The sequence below is a fragment of the Arachis stenosperma genome, chromosome 6, assembly GCF_014773155.1.
Source record: "Arachis stenosperma cultivar V10309 chromosome 6, arast.V10309.gnm1.PFL2, whole genome shotgun sequence".
Taxonomy (NCBI): domain Eukaryota; kingdom Viridiplantae; phylum Streptophyta; class Magnoliopsida; order Fabales; family Fabaceae; genus Arachis; species Arachis stenosperma.
The window spans coordinates 10057186-10079298 of NC_080382.1; the positions used below are offsets into that span (position 1 = coordinate 10057186).

General features: G+C 33.7%; 2 protein-coding genes across 2 annotated transcripts; one reads left to right on the forward strand and one right to left on the reverse strand.

Moving 5' to 3' along the window:
• Positions 1–4337: 4337 nt before the first annotated feature.
• On the forward strand, positions 4338–9632 carry LOC130935605 (sucrose synthase 2). The gene is made up of 15 exons (XM_057865423.1): positions 4338–4617; positions 4726–4858; positions 5229–5380; positions 5486–5678; positions 5927–6045; positions 6136–6352; positions 6504–6599; positions 6733–6906; positions 7074–7190; positions 7295–7461; positions 7649–7873; positions 8262–8583; positions 8669–8913; positions 8992–9130; positions 9306–9632. Exons 1-15 carry the CDS (start codon positions 4517–4519, stop codon positions 9345–9347), a joined length of 2442 nt encoding a protein of 813 aa, XP_057721406.1. The 5' UTR covers positions 4338–4516; the 3' UTR covers positions 9348–9632.
• Positions 9633–10649: 1017 nt separating this feature from the next.
• Positions 10650–12724, reverse strand: LOC130935606 (endoglucanase 17). Its single transcript, XM_057865424.1, has 4 exons — positions 12457–12724; positions 12170–12376; positions 11901–12101; positions 10650–11812 (listed from the first exon to the last, which is right to left on the reverse strand). Exons 1-4 carry the CDS (start codon positions 12703–12705, stop codon positions 10949–10951), a joined length of 1521 nt encoding a protein of 506 aa, XP_057721407.1. The 5' UTR covers positions 12706–12724; the 3' UTR covers positions 10650–10948.
• Positions 12725–22113: the final 9389 nt, after the last annotated feature.

A 22113-nucleotide genomic window follows, 5' to 3' on the forward strand; every position in this document is an offset into this window, starting at 1 on the left:
GTGAATTACACACTCTCTTTTGTTTGTTGAAAGTTGTGCGAAGTTCATCTTCTCCTCCTCCCTTAAACTCACCTTTTCAACGATTAGAAAGGGAATTTGTTATCCCGTTTAAATTCTATAACTTCTAGTATAAAACTATAATAATTATATTATAAACTATAAATTATCTCTCAATTAAAACATTTTTTTTTGCTAACAAGTCGATAACTACAGTTAATGGAATTCTTATCCATAATGCAAGAGGTCGCCGGCCAAAGGTTAAGGATGTTTTCGTTATTTATCTCCAATTTTATTTTATTTTATTTTAGTTTATTTTATTTCTGTGAAGTCTGAAGTGTCTATTCGATGGCTTTATTGATGCACTGGCCAAGTATTTTAAAACTAAAATGTTTATTTAGCATATGTATAGAATATACCTTCGTATTAGTAACATGATCTATTTGACTATAGACATAGTTGATACAGACAATTGATTTAAGTAAAATAGTCCCATTCTCATCCATTTGTTAAAGACAATTTTTTTAATCTTTTTGGAAGTGACAATTTTCTAGGCACCAGCTTAAAGTAAGACTATATACCTCTGTTAAAATTTAAAAAGGAAATGAACTCTCAATTATTTTTTTATTTGATAAAGTGTAATATTTAATTTAATATTTTTTAAATAAAATAAAAATATTAAATAATAAAAAAGATATATTTTTATTTTAATATAAAATATATATTAAAATTATGTAAGTTGACGAATTAGTTTATTTGTTTGATAAATATCGAATGTTTAAATTACATTTTATAAATGCAGTAATTTATTAGTTAATAAAAATAAAATAAAATCATAATGAATTAATTCTTGACTTATCAAATTAAAAAATATCATGTGAAAAAAATTGAATATTTGTAACTTTTAATCTTTATTAGAGTAATTGATTGTTTTAAATAAACTGGCAATCAATAAACTGATTTTTTAATACATATTTTGCAAAGTGAATACCAAATTGTATTTTTTTCATAAACTATGTAAATCGCGACAGGGGTATCACGGTTTACAAAATGCACGTAATTCGCTACAAGGGTGTCGCGGATTACGTTGGTAAAAAAACATTACATAATTCGCTATAGGAGTGTTGTGGTTTATATGTGTTTTGCAGACGTGCATAAACCGCTACAGGGGTGTCGCGGTTTATGCTTTAATGTGGACTTAGATAATTTTTCATGGAGGATGAGTTTTTGGATGAAAGTTTAACTTGCAATTTTTATGTATGACGCAACATAGGTTCCTGCTTTGATTTAATTGAAATTATTCTGTTGTACTCATAGAATTTCCAACAAAAGTAGAACACGTTAACCCTAATGACACCTATGCCTCGGCACTGGGGGCGGATCCTCACTGAGGGCAAGTCCTGCGAGTGTGTCGTGTCTGTCTGCATAGCCCTTATCGCTTCGGCCGACTAGTATTGGCCTCATCCATGGTGTTACGGATTCTTGTTGACCTCGGTCGCCCTTCTCTAGCACGTCTCATGTTAGGATCATGGACGATAGTAGGACCGGCGTACGGAGGACACAGACCCTCAGTCGCTCTTCTTGTTGACCTCGGTGTGTTTTATAGACGTGCATAAACCGCTACAGGGGTGTCGCGTTTTATGCTTTAGTGTGGACTTAGTTCATTTTTCATAGAGGATGAGTTTTTAGATGAAAGTTTAACTTACAATTTTTATGTATGGTGCAACATAAGTTTCTGCTTTGATTTAATTGAAATTAGTATGTTGTACTTATAGAATTACCAACAACATTAGAACACGTTAACTAGAGAGAATCACAATTACATAGAGATTCGCTAAAATTAACAACGTCACTGTAAAACGAACAGCAAATATAACTTTACTTAACAGAAAGTACAACTAAAACAAAACAAGAACACAAACAAGGAAAGAAAAATGTAAGCTAATCATGACGACCTAATGACACATATGCCTCGGCACTTGGGGGCGGATCCTCGCCGAAGGCAAGTCCTGCGAGTGTGTCCTGTCTGTCTGCATAACCCACATCGCTTTGGCCGACTAGTATCGGCCTCATCCATGGTGTTACGAATTCTTGTTGACCTCGGTCGCCCTTCTCTGGCACATCTCATGTTAGGATCAAGGACGATAGTAAGACCGGCATACGGTGGCCACATACCCTCTGGAATAGGGGGCAAAAACCCCATTCGGTATACGCTGAACACCTTACTCTTGGTATAAATCTCATGGACGTACGTAGCTCAGTCTAACCGGGACTGAGTACAGCATGCAATCGCATGGCAGCAAGGGTAATGGAGAGCTTGAAAGTACCCGCAGTCACAAGTGCAATCTCTGAGGAAAACCCGATACGTCCCAAGCGAGAAGTTACCGGTAGGAGTCGTCTCAGCCACGGTATACTCAGACCGATGTCTGTCGAACAGAATAACCGTGAAGCACCTCACTGTGTCTCTGTTGTCTACCCTCGGACGATAAAAATCTCTGCTAACCTTCCATATGTGGATTTGACAAGTGCAGTAACCAGCAGATTTCGTGTCCCCTTCAGTACAGAGTTATTCCAACTTGGCGCTGAAGCCCCGGAACTTTCGACACGGTCTTCCAACTTGCCAAATAACTTGTGTATTCTCACCTCCGAAAAACTCCTCCAACAATGAAATAAGACCCCATGTCTTCATCCGACCCTATGACAAATGTTTCATACTGTACACCACTTAACACAACCACCATCGGAATCTTGTAGAACACCTTCTTCACCAACTTGGCCCCACACAATTTTGCCTTCTGCAGTATGTTCCTCTTCAGATCCGACAAAGTATCAGTCGAACGGATAAAAATGCTCAGCAGTTCTTTATCTGTGAACTTAACACCATGCCTATTACTTTTTTATTTTATTTTATTAGAGCAGTTGACTAGAACTAATAAGCTTTCCTCACTATCCATTTATGAAAGTGTGAAAATGACTCTCCTCAAATGACCCACTTCCTATCTTGCTTGGTATTTATAGGCAAAGTTGACAAAGTATAAACTGCGACACCCTGTAGCAGATTACGTACATTTTGTAAACCGCGATATCCCTGTCACGGTTTACATAGTTTATGAAAAACATTTCGATATTCACTTTGCAAAATGTGTATTCTAATAATATTGATGGACAGTTTATTTTTTTTTTTTTGTGACAGATGGACAGTTTATTTAAAACAGTAAATTGTCCTCTTTATTAATTAAGATTAATCATTTAAAATTTTAAAATAAAAAATAATCATAAATTATTAATTAAATAAAAAATAATAATATCACTCTATATAAAAGAATGCTGCATTGCTGTGAAATAGACAAAAATTAAACTATATTTTATTTTCCAAAAATCTTGAACGCAGATATTTTGTTATTGAATTCCATAAGAAATTTATTCTCTCATTAAGTTATTATCACAAACAACATCAAAAACGTCAACATCGGGCTCCACCAAGTACTAGAAGCACGAATTATCCCGAGAGACGTATGAAATATATAAAATTAAATTTAAGTATATATAAGAATCAGGTTAATTTTTTTATGTGAAAAAAATATTAGTATTTTTGTTAAAAATAAAATTATTTGGTATAATTATAAATGGATAAATTTTATAAATAAAAAGTTAATATAAAATGTTAATCACCAAAAAAAATATGTAAAATATTAGATATATGTCAATATTTTGATAACACGCACTACTGAATATGTGTTATTGTTCTGACAATACATAAAATGATAAAATGTATATTGAATATTTTTTTATATATCTACAATTTTTTAATACATTTTAAATATCTATTTTTAACCAAAATATTATTTTTATCTCTATATTAAAAATAATTTATGTAAGAATGAGAATAATTTTTTTTTTTTTGTGAAAAGCAAGAGTGCAGGACGTCATTTTAGTTTTTTATCTGAAAAAATGAATATATTTAATTAAAATCATTTTTTATTTTTAATTAAAGATTAAATTTAATATTTATTGAAAATAATTATGGCTAAAACTTAAATTTGATACTTCCACATTATATTCTCTACAAATCATAAACCTTTTATATATTTATTATATTATATAAAAAATAATAAAGACTCTAATATATTTTAATTTCATTCTATAAAAATATTTTTATACAAAAAATTATGGTTAAAAAATATGAAATAATTAATAATTTTTATTTATTTTATTTAAATTAATATTAATCAGTTATTATAGATGTTAATAAATGAGGGGGCGCCACGTACACCATCTTGTCTCTCTCTCTCTATGAATACGATTCTCCTCTTACTATAAACCCAGCTGAAACCAACACGTCGCAAATTACCATTCTTTCTTGCTTTTCTGCTTCCACAATCCATTATTCCATATTCTAAATTCTAATTTGTTCTTGTGCTCTATATTCCCTTCAAAGTTCTACAGTTCAGAACGAACGAACACACCGTCAATCACTCATCATCGTCGTCGTCATCATCATCATCATCACCACCACATCATGTCGAATCCACCTAAGCTCGGTCGAGTTCCCAGCATCAGAGACAGAGTTCAAGACACTCTCTCTGCTCACCGCAACGAACTCGTTTCTCTCCTCTCCAGGTTCCCCCCATTTCTTTTCACTTTTCTTATTTGATTCATACTTTTATGCACCGCCCTGTTTCCTCTTATTATTCGTGCCTCTGTTATTTATGGTTCTTGCTTTGACAGGTATGTGGCTCAGGGGAAAGGGATTTTGCAACCTCATAGTTTGATCGATGAGCTTGAAAATATCCTTGGTGAGGATCAATCTACAGTGGAGCTTAAAAATGGTCCCTTTGGCGAAATCATCAAGTCTGCACAGGTCACTTTACCCCTTTCATTAAATCACACTTCCTTTTATACCCTTGTTTAATCTCTCCATATGTTATGTTTTCATGTCAATGCTTTACAAAAGAGGAAAATGCTTTGGACCCTGTGTTACTATTACACAGCTAAACAAACTTATTTACCTTGACAGACTCTAGGTAACAATTAAATTAACTGCATTGAAAGTTGTTGTTAGGTATGAATTTCATTTGGATTTGCTAACAGTTTTTTATGCTGTCATCCTAGCATTGTCATACAATTTGGAAAGGGAATAATATCACTAAATAGTATTGCTGGTTTTAGTTTACTTCACATATGTAGATTCAAATATTATATGAAAAGTTGAAGCGTTATATCTGTGACAGGAAGCCATAGTTTTGCCTCCCTTTGTGGCCATAGCAGTTCGTCCAAGACCTGGTGTGTGGGAATATGTCCGTGTTAATATATTTGAACTCAGTGTGGAGCAATTGAGTGTTTCTGAATATCTCAGCTTCAAGGAAGAACTTGTAGATGGACAGTATGGAATCTACTGCTTAGCTTTTTTTTTTTAAATGCACTGAAAGTTTCTGTAATTTAATTGCTGTTGTGATGATGACTATTATTTTTTTATATTGTGCTTTAGGATTAACGATAATTTTGTGCTGGAGCTTGATTTTGAACCATTTAATGCATCATTTCCACGCCCCACTCGTTCATCATCCATTGGCAATGGTGTCCAATTTCTCAATCGCCACCTTTCTTCAAGTATGTTTCGCAACAAAGATTCCTTGGAGCCCTTGCTTGAATTCCTACGTGTTCACAAGTATAAAGGCCATGTAAGTTTGCCATGCTATGCACTTTCTACTTAATAGTTGACCTTGAGTAGTTGATACTAAGATGACAATAGTTATGGTTTCAAAATGGTAGCCCCCCCTCTCTCTCTCCCTTTTCTCTCTCTCTAAGTGAAAATGCATCCTCTTAGGCAGAGTACTCGATGCACATTTCTATTTTGCAATTTTGTTTAGGTATGAGGAATATATGGATTTAGATTCTGATCTTTTTCTGCTTCGTTATCATGGTATAGGCACTGATGTTAAATGACCGTATACAAAGCATTTCCAAACTTCAATCTGCTCTGGCCAAGGCTGAGGAGTATCTTTCTAAGCTTGCACCTGAAACACTTTATTCCGAGTTTGAATATGTGTAAGCTATTCTTCAACAATCAATTTACAGTTTTCTCTTACATCATGAACAATGTGAAAAAATTTCATTTAACTCTTTCTTTGAGTGTAGGTTACAAGGAATGGGTTTTGAGAGGGGTTGGGGTGACACTGCTGAACGTGTATTAGAGAACATGCATTTGCTATTGGATATTCTCCAGGCTCCTGATCCTTCTATACTAGAGACTTTTCTTGGGAGAGTGCCTATGGTGTTTAATGTTGTTATATTATCTCCTCATGGCTACTTTGGCCAAGCCAATGTCCTGGGTTTGCCTGACACTGGAGGACAGGTATTCTTATTTATTATTAATATATCTTATTTGGCATAAGAAAAGTTAAGCTAGAGATTCTACATTGTTCAGTGTCCTCATTTCCACACTTTTGCCTCTTGCATTGTTTGAGTTATATATATGATCCTACATGAAAGGCTTGTATCTGCAGGTTGTTTATATACTAGATCAAGTTCGTGCCCTTGAGAATGAGATGCTCCTTCGGATCCAGAAGCAAGGACTTGATTTTACTCCTAGAATTTTGATTGTAAGTGTAACTTCTTGGGTCAGCTCTCTACATATTTGGCTGGGTTGTTTTGTAGTTGATTTTTTTTTTCCTCCTAAAAAAAATATTTTTTTTTATATTCATACTAAATTAAAAATCCTCTGCAATTCTAAAGGTTACCAGGTTGATACCTGATGCAAAGGGTACAACATGCAACCAGCGGCTAGAAAGAGTCAGTGGTACTGAGTACACTCATATTTTGCGAGTTCCATTCAGATCTGATAAAGGAACCCTCAAGAAATGGATCTCGAGGTTTGATGTCTGGCCATATCTTGAGACTTATGCAGAGGTAAATGTGCAAAATCTATAGCTTGAATAATTCACCTGATTATGAACAATTATTAGGAACTAGAAATTATGAGTTAACAATTTCCTAGCTTCTGAGTTCTAGCACATACTATATGGTCTACCCTTTCCATTTAACATTTGATGGTTTTGTGTATTAACTATTAACAGGATGTTGCCAGTGAAATTGCTGCTGAGTTACAAGGTTATCCAGATTTCATCATTGGAAACTACAGTGATGGGAACCTTGTTGCATCTTTATTGGCTTATAAGATGGGAGTTACCCAGGTTCTTTTCCTGTTCTCTGTCATCTTAATTTTTCCATACAAATGTGAAAGCTCAAGCCTCATGCCGATAATGCAACTTAATATATTTAACGTTCATATGTGTAGTGCACAATTGCGCATGCGCTGGAGAAGACAAAATATCCAGATTCAGATATATATTGGAAGAAATTTGAGGATAAATATCATTTTTCATGTCAGTTCACTGCTGACTTAATAGCTATGAATAATGCAGATTTTATCATCACTAGTACATACCAAGAGATTGCGGGAACGTAAGTATACTGTTCATGAGATATAGTGTACTTACGATTTTTGAAACATAATTTCTTGTGATCAAGTACCTAATCATAGTTCTAGTTTAAATTTATTTCAAAGTCTTATTACTAATCACTTCTTATTTATTGTTTTGTAGTTTTGCTAATGCAACCTCGTGTCTTTTACTTGCTTTTTATATTTCAGGAAGAATACTGTTGGCCAGTATGAGAGCCACACTGCTTTTACTCTTCCTGGACTCTATAGGGTTGTCCATGGCATTGATGTGTTTGATCCCAAGTTCAATATTGTCTCTCCTGGAGCAGACATGTCAATCTATTTCCCCTACTCCGACAAGCAGAAAAGATTAACATCTCTGCATGGTTCCATTGAAAAGCTATTATTTGATCCTGAGCAGACTGATGAGCACATGTGAGTGTAGTCGAATAGCTTAAAATTTTAATTTGGCTCTACTCCTACAATAATCTATATCTCCAAAGTAATTGAAATGAAGGACTAGTTGTCTTGTCATGCATTACGCAAAAAGTTCTGTTTTAAGTATATGATCTGTTAGCCAAGTCATTGCTTGCCCTGAATTCATGGAGCCAATCTCTGCTGTTACTTGTTTCAACTGTAGATAATCAATGCCGATGTCTTGTTCGAAATCCCATGCTGCATCCATATTGTTATGTCTCAGAATTGTTAGAATATGTGCATCTTTTTTTTTTCCGACTACTTTTTTTGAAAAAGCATGTTAGATTCATCAGATATGACTGTGACTACCTCAGTTAATAAGTTTATCTTCGTCACTGTGTGGTAGTGGCACGCTGAAAGACAAGTCAAAGCCTATAATATTCTCCATGGCAAGGCTAGACAGAGTAAAAAACATCTCTGGCTTGGTAGAAAGCTTTGCTAAGAACAACAAATTGAGGGAATTGGTGAACCTTGTGGTGGTTGCTGGTTATATTGATGTGAAAAAGTCCAGGGACAGAGAAGAAATATCAGAAATTGAGAAGATGCATGGTCTCATAAAAGAGTACAATCTCGATGGTGATTTTCGGTGGATTGCTGCCCAAACAAATAGAGCACGTAATGGTGAGCTGTATCGCTACATAGCGGACACAAAAGGTGTTTTCGTTCAGGTAATGTATCTCCAGCTCTACTGTTATATTGATCCCCAGGGCTTCATTCCTCCCTCACTCACTTACTATTCCTCTCTTACTGCAGCCTGCTTTCTATGAAGCTTTTGGTCTTACAGTTGTGGAGGCCATGACTTGTGGCCTTCCCACATTTGCTACCTGCCATGGTGGTCCTGCTGAGATCATCGAACATGGTGTATCAGGATTCCATATTGATCCTTATCACCCTGACCAAGTTTCTGAGATTTTGCTTGGATTCTTCCAAAAATGCAATGAAGATCCAAGCCATTGGAATAAAATATCTGATGGTGGTCTTCAAAGAATTTATGAAAGGTAAGCAATTTTCATAATATTAGGTAGTTTTTCTTTTATTTTCCCTGGTGATATTTATGCTAAAGAAACAATAAACAGGTACACATGGAAGATATATTCTGAAAGGCTTATGACCTTGGCTGGAGTTTATAGTTTCTGGAAACACGTCTCCAAATTAGAAAGGCGTGAAACCCGAAGATATCTTGAGATGTTCTATATTCTGAAGTTCCGCGATTTGGTGAGTTATGTTGCATCTGTTTGCTGCTTAGTTTTAGAACCAGGTTTTGATGCTGCTATCATGAAGCCGGATTATGAACTTTTCAAGTATTAGTAATGGCTAAAAGCCTAAAAGAAACAGAATCATTTGTTACAAGAAATAATTTCAACTCTGTGCGCTGCAACTTGTTTTGCAGGTAAATTCAGTTCCGCTGGCAAAGGATGATGATGCAAATTAGCCAGCTGGTTTGTCCCAACAGCTTTTGTATTTTCACCAGGTGTTGACAGCAGACAATAAGAGTCTTATACCGAGTGTATATAAGTCTGCTTCTTGTGTTGTAAAATCTTGTTCTGCAAAAAATGTAGGAGCTTCATGGATAGTTGTCCATGTTAGCTCTGATTGTCTCGGTGATTCTGGGAACTCATTGTTGGATGTATCGTTTCCCCTTGGCTTAGCACTTAGCCAAGCTGTTGTGAAAGCTCGAATATAATTGAAAGCTCAAATTTGCGAGTTTTTAGGATTATTCCAAGTTTAAGACAACAACTGCACCATGATGGAATTTCGTTGCTCTCAGAAAGACTACAGTACACTGATGCAATTTCCTTAGAAAGATTTTATATTTATAATAACTAGGTACCTACATTGTCAATTATGCCTCAAAGTTATAGAAGACTTGAGTATCTTTTTATTGGTCACGGTCATGGTCCCCAACCCCAATCCCATCCCTTGTTTGTTTCATTTATGAAGTAAGAAAGACTTTTAGGTGAGTTGTGTAGAAAGAGGCTGAAAACGGCAAAGGGGGCCCAAGGGACTTGTGGCGTTTTGAGGTGGGGGCGAGCACAGCCATTGGTTCTATGTAATGAAGTTGCTCAGTTAGTTGCATTGGGGGAATTTCTTTCCATCCTCAATCAGATTGGACGCTTTCTGTTGCAGTTTTTTGAGGCATGCTATCCCTCTTCCCTCAAAAGAGAGTTGCAGGCCTTACACTTTCTGACACCTGCAAACAACACAACAGGGTCTAGCCGAACCAGCCTTTTTGACCCCGTTGTCCACATTCCCCAATATGTTCACATGTCTCCCAAGACCCCTTTTTCTTCATTTCCCCCTCTTTTCAACGGTCAAATACTCGTTATCCGCAACTAGCTAAAGAAATAAATTGATCGGGTGCTCTTGCACACTACCCACTGCAATTCTTTCTTTTACTCATCTTATTGCAAATTTGCAAAATATACCAGTATTAAACTACTAATACAGTATACTTTTCTTACCCTTTCTAGCCTTATTCATGGAATATTTCCTGGTTTCAAGGGTTATGCCATGGATTATTTCCAACTTTCAAGGACTATGCCGTGGATTAATTCACAAGTTTCAAGGAATAAGCCCTATGCTAAACTCCTTCATAAAACAATAATGATATATAGACTTCTACTTGGTTTTTTACAACTAATTACTTCACATATTAAAGATACCCTTTACTTTGTTTACAACTACCAAGTAGGATAGTTAAAACGAGATTTATATTCAAGTACTTTGTTGGTTTTTTAACTAATTAGAACAACACCGCTGTCTTACACCAGAATCTCAAATCATCGCAATGCACCGATACCAACAGTTTAATTGATATAGAAAAACCCACACACACAACCACAAGTTAACGGCGTTTCTCACAGGAAACTAGAATAACTAAACTCGTAAACGCTAACAAACTGTAAAATAGAACACCAAACCCTACGTGGTGCTTCAAGGTTATAGGGAGGCTGGTCCTTACCATAGCACTTTATCCCCTTACACCTTGTGCACTTTTTACATAACCCTGAAAGTTAACTAAAGATAGTGTGGTCAGAGTTGGCCAAATGAGTGTGCAAGATAAGCGAGTGCACCCACAAGAGGTGCGTTGATATAAGTGGCTGGTTCTGACTGCTCATAATCTGACCGTTGATCCGGGAACCTATCATGCAGATCCGGCCCTCCAATCACAGCACCAACAAGAACGTTGGGGTTGGGGGATTGTGAGTTCATGACACCGAACCCTGCTGAGCATTGGATCTTGCCAGGGTGTACAGAAATGGACGGCAGAGATGATCCCCGGTGGTGTATCCTTCTTGGGTACCTTGGACCATACCCCACCATGTACGACATCTTCAAGGGATTGTCTCCCAGCAAGTAATCCACCTGCTTTTTGGCTATCGCACGGAGCCTCTTGGGAGTAACGGTGGTGCCGCCACAGTTGACGACGGTGTGGGATTTGGTCAAGTATTTGGCATAGGTTAAGAGAAGGAAGGAGGTGGATGTAACATACTGCATGTTGCTATCACTCATCTTGAATAGAAGCCCACCTGGTGTGTATTGTGCCGAAGAGAAAGAGGTTCCTGGAATGAGGGAACAGATGAAATTGTCCGCGTGACCCTTGTAGTCATGTAGGGTTTGCACTTTCTGAACAAGAAATTCTTTAGAGAGAAGGATTCTTGCTCCAACATGCTTGTTATCCCACCCAAATGTATTGTCAGATTCTGCAGCACCAAGTGTTTGTCCATTAACCTTAATGTAGTTAAGATAGATGGAGTTCCTAGTAGCCTTGTGCAACCAAGCAGCACCCCAAAGAAGCTCATCCTCATAGCCTGAGTAAGAGCAGTAGAACGGACACACAAATGGTTTCAACCCATCGCTGTATGATCCTCTGTATTTATCAGCAAATTGGAAAACCTGAACCCAAAAACACAAGGCAAAGTTATTAGATATATACATATACGTACAGGTATACGTATACAACAAGAAAAAGAAGAATGCTTACAGAGATGGCCCTCCTAACCAAAATTTTGGAGTAGGTGGGGTCGGTTTTCTTGAAAACAAGAGAAGCAGCTGCAAGAGCCGCAGCGGTTTCCGCGGCCACTTCTGAACCAGGGGTATTATGGTCTATCTTGTACACATTTCTTGGAGTATCCATGTCTTCTGGCCTCTCCCAACACGCGTGGTCCTTCTTAGCGTCTCCCACCTTCAACCACCACCAAACCAATTAACAGTGTTGTGAGGAAAAACAAGAAAGAAAGAGAGAAAAGAAACCTGAACATAAATGGTGCCAGGATGTGCAGTGGCTTTGAGAAGGTAATCAGTTCCCCAGCGGATGGCCTCTCTGGCATTCTGCAACTCGCCCTTCATGACCCCACCGAACTCGAGAACACTCCATGAGAGCATGGTGGTCGTGAATGCCATCGGAAAACCGAACTTCACATTGTCCCCTGCATCGTAGTACCCTCCCACCAAATCAACCTGCATTGCCGCATTTTCAACTCAAATAAGCAAAATGCAAGAGACAGAGGAAAGGAGAGCATGAAAATGGAGATGATTACATGCATGGCAGAGCCATCAGAGAGAGCAGAGTCTCTCCTCCAAGTTATCCTCTGGTTAGAAGGGAGCTTGCCAGACCTCTGGCCTTCAAAGAAGATGATAGACTTGCTGAGAGCATCTCTGTAGTTGTGAGAGGCGAAGCGGTGAGGGTGAGGGCGGTGGCCATGGTTGGGGAAGGGGAAGGAGTGAGAGAGAAGAGTGGTTGAGAGAAGAGAATGAAGGAAAAACAAAGAAGGAAGGAAGAGAGGCATGTTGAGTGAGAGAGAAAGAAGCAACCAACCAAGGAAGGTGAAGTGACACATGCAAGAATGAGTGAGGTTAATTTATAGAAGCAGCAAAAGCTGCAGCAATGGCTAAAATCATGCTTGGTTCCAAGTTTACAACAATACGAATAATTAGGACCACACCCTATATACTAATTAACAGGGGCTTGCCATTAATCTAACACTTCTTTTTCCTTCATCAAATAAATAAAAACTGCAAAAGTTCAAGGGAGTTATCTCGTTCTGCGTGCAACCAAGAACACTGAGGGTTACCTATATAAGAGAAAAAGTTTATCTAATACACGGAGAAATTAAAAAATTTAGATTCTAGAGCATTTGGTTAGCTCTAAATTGATGATCATATTCGAATGTTTAAATTATAAAATATTTTAGAGTTTAGCAAAATCGGTATTTAGGTATTTGCTATATAAAGTTATAAACACAACAATGTTATATAATCAGTATTAAATATTATCATTTTGTGCGGACAATAATTTATACTCATATTTAAAGAAAGTTGCACACAAAAAGTATATAATTTATATATATTTATTAGAATTTGTACATATAAATTAATAAAATATATTTATTAAAGATAATTTAATATTTGTGCTAGTCAAATAATAACTAAAATTACTAAAAATGGTTAGTTCTCAAAAATTTCTCATATGAATAAACATTAAGTGAAATTTCAAAGGAATTTTAATTTATTTTTTAGATAAAAAAATATTGCCAAAATTTAAAATTTTTTATTTTTCTTCCCAAAAGATGGATATTTGATATTCACATAATGAAGGTTTGTATATAAAATTATTATTATAGCTTTTAGTTAGTAATTTTTTTGTCAATGAACTCTTTTTTTATTAATATTATAAATATTTTAAAAATTAATAATTATTCTCTAACAAATACCCTAAGTAGATGAAAATAATAACTTTTAAATTTTTTCAAAAGTGTATTAGAAATATAAAAATTTTTAATTTTTCAATGAAAACTTTTTTTATTGCTTCTTCAACTAAGCAAATGGAAAAAAAGGAAAAATCATAAATTTTTTTTAATACGGAGATGAAGATAATATTTTGACTTTTGATTGGATATTGATATTTAAAGTATATTATAGTATGAAAAAGTCTAGGGTTTTGTGGCCAACATTTAATCATAAAAAAAAAGTGAGTGATTTTTCATTATCGAATGTAATCTCACACCATCAAAAATACTATTGATAGCCAATAATTGATTATTACAAAACAAAAAATTGCTGGCTCCTTAACACTCCTCTTATAATATTGTATATGTGCAAAAAAATGTCCATCACGCATTTTGTGTGTTGGCCAGAATATTGACATGTGTCCAACATACACCCTACGTGTTGCTAAAATGATGAGACATGTCCAACACGCATCCTGCATGTTGAACCTCCACATGCAAAATTCAACCATCTCTAATTACACAAAATAATTTTATTTTCAACAAAAATATTAATTTTTTTTCGTATAAAAAAAATTAGCCAGAAAAACACCTTACATATTTAATGAAAACTTATATAATTAATAGTATCAACGTTCAATCCATGGTGTTTTTGGTTGTAGAGTATCTTTTGCTCAATGGATCTAGCTAGGTTGAGTGCTGTGGTCCAAAAAAGCACTGAAACTGAAGCCCGGCCCACTAACCATAATAACAGAGTACATAGGAACTACTCCATAGTCAGAGAACAAACAAAACAAAATGGTCAATGCTTCAACTAAGAAAAGCTGTCGGAAAAAGGTGGTGAACACAAGCATGGAAAACACACTGATCCCTCAAGTTCATCGGTTAATTCACTAAAACTGAACCTTCATAAATTAAAGGCCCATACGCAGACATGCATGGTATATGGAACACCCATATACTAGTTATGATCCTTCACACATAAGACATAGACATAGACATAGGACATAACACCAACCTATGATATGTCTCATGCATTAAAATAAATCGTTCATGACATAATTGGGGTACGGGTTTTTATCAATTTTTCATCTAACCTCTTGTTCTATAGAGTATTTGAAACCATAAGATGTAATTAAGAATGATATCAAACTATAAAAACAAACAAAATAATATAGGATGGAAACTGGAAAGTAGGCTAAAATGGGAAATTGATTAATTGATGATAGGAAATAATGAAAATGAAAGTTTAGGTGATAAGTAGGGAAATAATGAGAATATGGAGGCAATAGTAATAGGTAGAGTGAAGCCAATAGTCATGTGCTAGTCTGAAGTAGTGATGAGTTCCCACATGGAGCAGTAGTAGAGACTAGACAATTGATGCCCATTTCTTCTTCTCCTTCAGTTCCCTCCCTCTGTAAAAGGATCATTTCCTCAGAGTACCGTACGGTATAGGACTGAGCCTCAATGCAAATAAAGCCTGACACCACGTTCCTCCTTTTTTCATCCAACCTCCAATTTTATTGCTTGGAATTTCATGTGTACATTAAAAACATCTCATTTAATTATTTTACTAACAACAATACTACAGGACTGTATAATTTACTCTTTTTAGCTGGTACTTATTCAACTAGTGTATTTTTGTAGTTAATTTTTTTATATATTGAAAAAATCTTCGTATAATACTCAATCATTAAATTTTATGGTATTTTTTAAAATTGTGGAAACAGGATAATACACACTCTTATCAATACAAAGGAAGCGTATTGTCTTGTTCCCATAATTTTAAAAAATATCATAAAATTCAATAATTGAGTATTATAACAAAATTATACTAATGTGTAAAAAAATAAACGTATTTTTGTAAATTAGTGTTAAAAAAAAGTCCAAATGGACTAATAAAGTAAGAATCTTAGTTAAAATTTTATTGGTTCTATAATTTTACTAAATTTTCAATTAAGTTTTTACACTTTTTTTAATTGGATTCCTACATTACTTTTAATTTTGTAATTAGGTTCTTTTCATATAAAAAACTTTAAAATTAACAAAATATTTCTCTCAAAATACATGTCGTCAAAGATCTAATTAAGTTTTTAATTATAAATACTTTTAATTTGTAAAAACATGTTCAATTAACTTTAACATTTTTTTTACTAGAAATGATCTAATTATAAAATTAAAAATAGTGTAAAAATCTAATTAAAAAATAAAAAAATTAATTAAAATTTTGATAAAATTTTCGTAAAATTATAGGACCAATAATTAAACCTTAAAATCATTGTTTCATATAAACAAAAATTGTTAGTTCATGGACTTTTCTCTTTGACTAATTTGCATCTAAGTTGGATCTTATCGATCTCATAATGGTTTGTTACTAAGATGTGTTGGTTTTGTTTTGTCAATGTCATTCTTAAAATTCACGATATGCCACCAAAACAAAATAGTGAAATTATGTACCATATTAATGAGCAGATTTACCGATACGAATATCTCCTGTGATGAGCAATAGTTTTCCCAATGCCACAAACACACAACACATTGATTCCATGACCACCATAATTGCCACCAACTATCCATATGGGCACTGGTGTCATAAAGTGTGAATGAGTTTTATTATGGAGTCTTGTGTTGTAATTTATTTCAGATACTTCAAATGAGACAGTCTCAAATACTTGCGTACATGCCATGCACACTACAACAATATAAATTATTTTTGAGGGTTATATGTGTTAAAAAAAATTAAAATTCATTAAAAAAATAATTTTTGACATTATTTTAATTATAAAAATATGTTAATAAAAGTTGTGTTAAAAATAGTTTTTAACATATAAGTAATTATGAAAAAAGCTTAATCTTATTTTGATAATTATTGGCCGTCAAAAATAATGTTAAAAAATTTGAGAATATATTTTTTGTGATACTTATTAACCGTCAAAAATACTATTTATTTTGACACTTATTGACCATAAAAAATTCTCAACAATAATTTTTTACAATTATTAACCGTGAAATATACTATATCATGGATATTTTTTGACAATTTTTTACCATAAAAAAAACTCAATCATATTTTTTTTGACATTCATTATTATAAAAGTTAAGGTTTCACCTATTATTTATTTTTTAAATAAAAATGACTATAATAATAGACAAAATAAAATTCTACCACTATGACATGAATATGCTTTCACTTTATCATACATAATCATTGTATAAAATCAAACAAAAACTTTGCAATTTTGATCATTGATCATGATTCAAAACTAGTACAAATAGCATTCTTTATTTAGCATTTGATAAGTATATCAACAACAATTAACACCAAGTACCAAAATCAATACTCAATATCATAATATCATATTAATGTTCTTTTTTGTATAGTGCTATATGAATTATACATAAACTCATCAAAGTCTTGAGCATTAATCAAGTGAAGTAGGATTGTTATCACTTTGAACTATAGGCAACCTTCCATCCAATAGTTGCTCAAGTATTCCTGCCATATGATCTATTTTTTTCTTCAAATCTTCCACCTCTATTTTAGAGTCTTCATATTTTTTTTCTGCACATTGAAGCTTTATTTGGAGATCAAAAAATATAAATGATTTAGGACCCCATAAGTGTGTAGGTGTCACGCCAGCTCCATAACCACGAACTCGTCCATGTCGTTCAGGTCCAAATACTTCTACCATCACCTCATGTTCATTCATCTCTAATATTCCCTCATTTACTTGAGATGATAATTCCTTAAGTAAATCCTAAAATGGATCAAATCAACCTAATAAAATCAATAAAAATATATGTAAACATGAATATAAATGTTTACTGTAAAAATTAATGCCTAATTAATCCAATTTCTTTATTGCATAACAGAACTTTTCAAGACTTTCATAGTCCATTTAAACACTTTTTTCCTAAAAGTTGGATCTCATAAATATCAACATTGCACAATCCTCTTAAATTTATAAAGTAGCTACATTGCACAATCAACATGTTAAGGGTATCTTGCAGAACAAGAAAAAAATTTTATAAAGATAATAAAGTTAGTTAGGACTCTTTTCTTATATTGAGTGTTAGGATGTTAGAGTCAACAGCCAGTTTTGCTGAGTTTGCACCACAGCATGTAATATAAATAAAAGTAAAATGTATGCTTACATATAGAACAGATTTACTGAATGATATACAAAGTGAGGTCATTTAGTTACAATGCAAAGCTTTCTACTCTATTTTTCTTCTTGTCTAATCATAATTCAACGCAGCATCTCTTGCATCTTCGCTCATGAGATTTGGTCTAAGGTTGAAATTATTTTTCAAGATCCATGAAATAGAGAGTTAAACAACGTAACTCAAGAATTAACTCAAAACAATCAAGAAGCGTGGTCTCTCAACCTCAAATTATATCTCTAAGATAAAGCACCTGACATACTCTCTTGTAGCATTGGACAGTCCTTTATCCTCAGAAAAACACATTGAAACTTTTTTTTGAAGGTCTCAATGAAGATTATCAAATACTGTTGACTACCATCAATTTCAAAAGTCATTCTCCCTTTAAAAAGTAGAAATCTTGATTCTATATCATGATGATAGACCCAGATACTCATGAATCCCAGCAAATAGAGTGAATAAAAATTAAATAAAAAGCAAAGAAAAACACTTCTTTATAACTATCACTTAATGCCATAAATCTCACATAAGTTATAATAATATAAATCTCTATCACATTCAGCACAGCTGAAGCTAAAACCAAAATCAGAGGCTTCTTTAACAAGCAGAAAATTTAACATATATATAAACTAAGGACAAAACAAACACAATTTTTCAAGACTTTCACAACAAAATCTGAAGCAGAAACAACTTCTAATATACTAGTACTTCCGACAAAGCACAACTAATTTTTTAATGATTCCATCTTTTGTAGAACTTATTTAAAGAATTACACAAGTTATCAAAGAAGGAAGAAATAATTTTGAGAAGTTATCAAAGTAATAAACAAAACTCACAATATGTGATAACATATCTTACAAGTTTTTCTTGAGTTTCTTCATTGCAAGCTTGTCCATTAACACGGGTATGCGTAAGCTCCCAAAGGCGAAGACGGTCAATTTCTTGTCCTGTTTGCTCAAACTGTAGGTACAAATAACATATCTTATAAATATAGCAACTAATAAATATCTTCAAATTAAGTCTATAAATTAGTAAAATTTAGATACCGCCTCTTCAGCTCTTTGTTGGGCTCCCTTAGCACCAGTGGTATGGATAATGCTATTTGCAGCTCGACTCATTTTGTTTTGTTGACTTATTTTCTAATAATTAACAAAATAGGTCATAACATGTGATAAAAGAGGCTAGTTAAATCTAAGTCAATTAACAATTATTATGTCATGTGAAGTACAAACCTGCCAGCCTTCATCAATCCAAAGATTCACAAGGTAATCCCAATCCTCTTTTTCCATTTCAAATGGTATATTGGCTCGAGCAATTTCAGGGTTATCATAAGGTTCAAAATACCTTTTCTTTAATAGATGTCGATAACTCCGATAAGAAGAATTCATTTGAGCCCATACTAAATGCTTTCGACCTTCAACTTTAAAGTATGTCTTAAAAAAACATAACATATACTATTAGTTTGAGTTTTATAGACATAAAAATAAAAAAAGCAAGTGAAAACATAACAAGAAGAACATGAATATTACCAAAACTAGGTCAAACATCTTTATTTTGTTCTCTATTTTGATATCAGCCCATTCTTTAACCTTTAGTGGTGCATTCTTCACATCACGAACTAGAACAGTGCATCTTGATTTGAACAGCTTTGCATTTGGACCAACTGGCCTATTCATTCTCCAGTTTATGTCAAGTCTTTTTTCAGCTGGTAACTTTGCTAACTCAAGATTGCGCGTAGGTCCTCTCACTTTTTTTTTCGATGCAACAAAATCTGTTTAAATCAGTGAGATAATAGGAGCAAGATGTTATTTTTTCAGACATATATTAGCCTTTGATAAATCAGACATTAAGTTCAAGTTGGCACATGTTAAATTCTATTCTATGCATTGTTCAATACAAGGAATTTATTTAGACAACAAGTGGAGAAAATACAAAGAAAACAGTGAATTTTAATTTAGAGGACAAAAAAATAACTAGCATAGGAAAAAGACAAAAGAAGCATACATTATACATAGACTAGATGGCATAAACAGGGTTCCTAGCTAGCCAAATATATAATAATATACTAGTATATAAGACTCACCTCTGCAGCTTAGAATTTAGTTGGGGGGGGGGGGGGCGGGAGAATAATAAAGAGCTTGTCTTTGTCACACCTTGCACTGCACTGCACGCACCCACCCCTGACCCATGCCCCTGGCCCCTCCTTCAGTTTTTAATCACTGCCCTTCTCTTCTCTTCTCTTCTCTTTTTTTCTCACACCCCATCACCCTTTAAATCTATATGGTATAACACTAATATTTTTTGGATTGCAGTCACTAGCTTCAAAGTTTATGGTATAGTATTAATGTCAAAAGGAAGATATACAAATAAAATTAGTCATGCTATTAATATTTTTATGTCAGAAAACTAAATCCACCTCATAATAAATATCCAAAAGAGATTAATGAAATTAAAGAATGCTAAAGAATATACCGGATTCGAATTCTTCTTCATCCACTTCATCATCATTAGAAAGGAAGTCAAATTGCCTTCTAAGTTGTGAGTGACTTGATGAACTTACTTTTTTTCCATGCACTCCATCATTATTAGAAAGGGAGTCAAATGTCCTTTTAACTTGTGAGTGGCTTGATGAACTTGCTTTTTTTCCATGCACTCCATCATTATTAGAAAGGGAGTCAAATGTCCTTCTAACTTGTGAGTGGCTTGATGAACTTACTTTTTTTTCATGCACTCCATCATCATTAGAAAGAGAGTCAAATGTCCTTCTAACTTGTGAGTGACTTGATGAACTTGCTTTTTTTTCATGCTCTCCATCATTATTAGAAAGAAAATCAGCTTGTTGTAAGTGACTTGATAGAGCTAAATTTCTTTTAAATACAAGACTTTGAATCCCTTTCTTTCTTCTAGCAGCAACACTATTAGTAATCTTTGAGGTCTTTGACTAAATCAACAAATCATATTTTTATTAAAACCAACAACAGCACATCAAAAGGATTTCATTAAAAAATATTAAATAAAAACATTAAAATCCTAAAAACATAATTACAATTAATTTCTATTAGAAAAGGTTTCAAGAAAAAAAAAATAAAATCTTTCTATTACTCTATTTATTCATCAAACATATCATCAGCCACTTCCTCCTCCTCCTCCTCTTCTAAAGGCATACTAAAATAGTCACGTGGTGTGACTTTTACAACACATTGCCAATTGGAGTTACAAATATCTTCAACATAGAATGCTTGCTCAGATTGACATGTCATAACAAATACTTCTTTTGTCTTCAAAGTGCGACCTTTATTTACCAGGGTGACACCATATTCATCTACTTTCACTCCTCTACCATAATTGTCCACATCCCACTATAAGCATTTGAACATTACAACTTTGTTATCATTCATATATGATAACTCCATAATATCCTCAATGACTCCATAATACTCCTTTGCACAATTTAGCTTTACCATAACTCCACTACTTTGAGTTTTTCTATGATTCTCACAATCTTTTGTGTGGAAGATAAAACCGTTTGCTTTGTATCCTTTATAGCATGTGGCTTCTCTTGCTGGACCTCTTGCTAAACATAAAAGTTGATAGGTTACTTGTTTATCTTTTTCTTTGTACAAACATGTAACCTGATTTGAAAAAGAAAAGATATAGTTAAAAAAATTCTTACATGACTTTAAATAGTATGTAACTTGATTAAAAAGTAGTATGTAATATTTCATCCATATTTAGGACTTACATGACTTTCAAACCAATCTGAAAATTCTTGATCATGTTGTTTTTGAACATTTTTTAGGTTCTCTTTTTCTAATATTTCTTTATGCTTGCTGCATTTATAAAGGCCAATAAGTTTCAAGCAATACTTCTAAAATAAAAGCTAAATATTATCTAAATACAACTATGCTTACCATATGAAAGGAGTAACTTGATCACAGTTCTTCAAAATATAAAGATGAGATTGCTTTATTTCTTCTAGACTCAATCTTCTTGTCACTTTACAATTTCTTGAGGGTCTTCCATTTTGCTTGAAAATCGGTAATACTTTATCCTTTGTTTCAACTTTATAACCATTAGTTATTGCACCATCCCAATTTCTTCCAACTCGATTATAGTTTGTTTCAATACCATTAAAGTATCTTGAGCAAAATAATAAGCATTCATTTGCAAGATATCCTTCAGCAATTGAACCTTCTGGATGAGCTCGATTACGTACATAAGCTTTAAAGCCACGTAAATACCTTTGTTCAAAAAAGGACAATATATAAGTAAAAAAATTTATTGAATATTTTATCAAAAAATTAC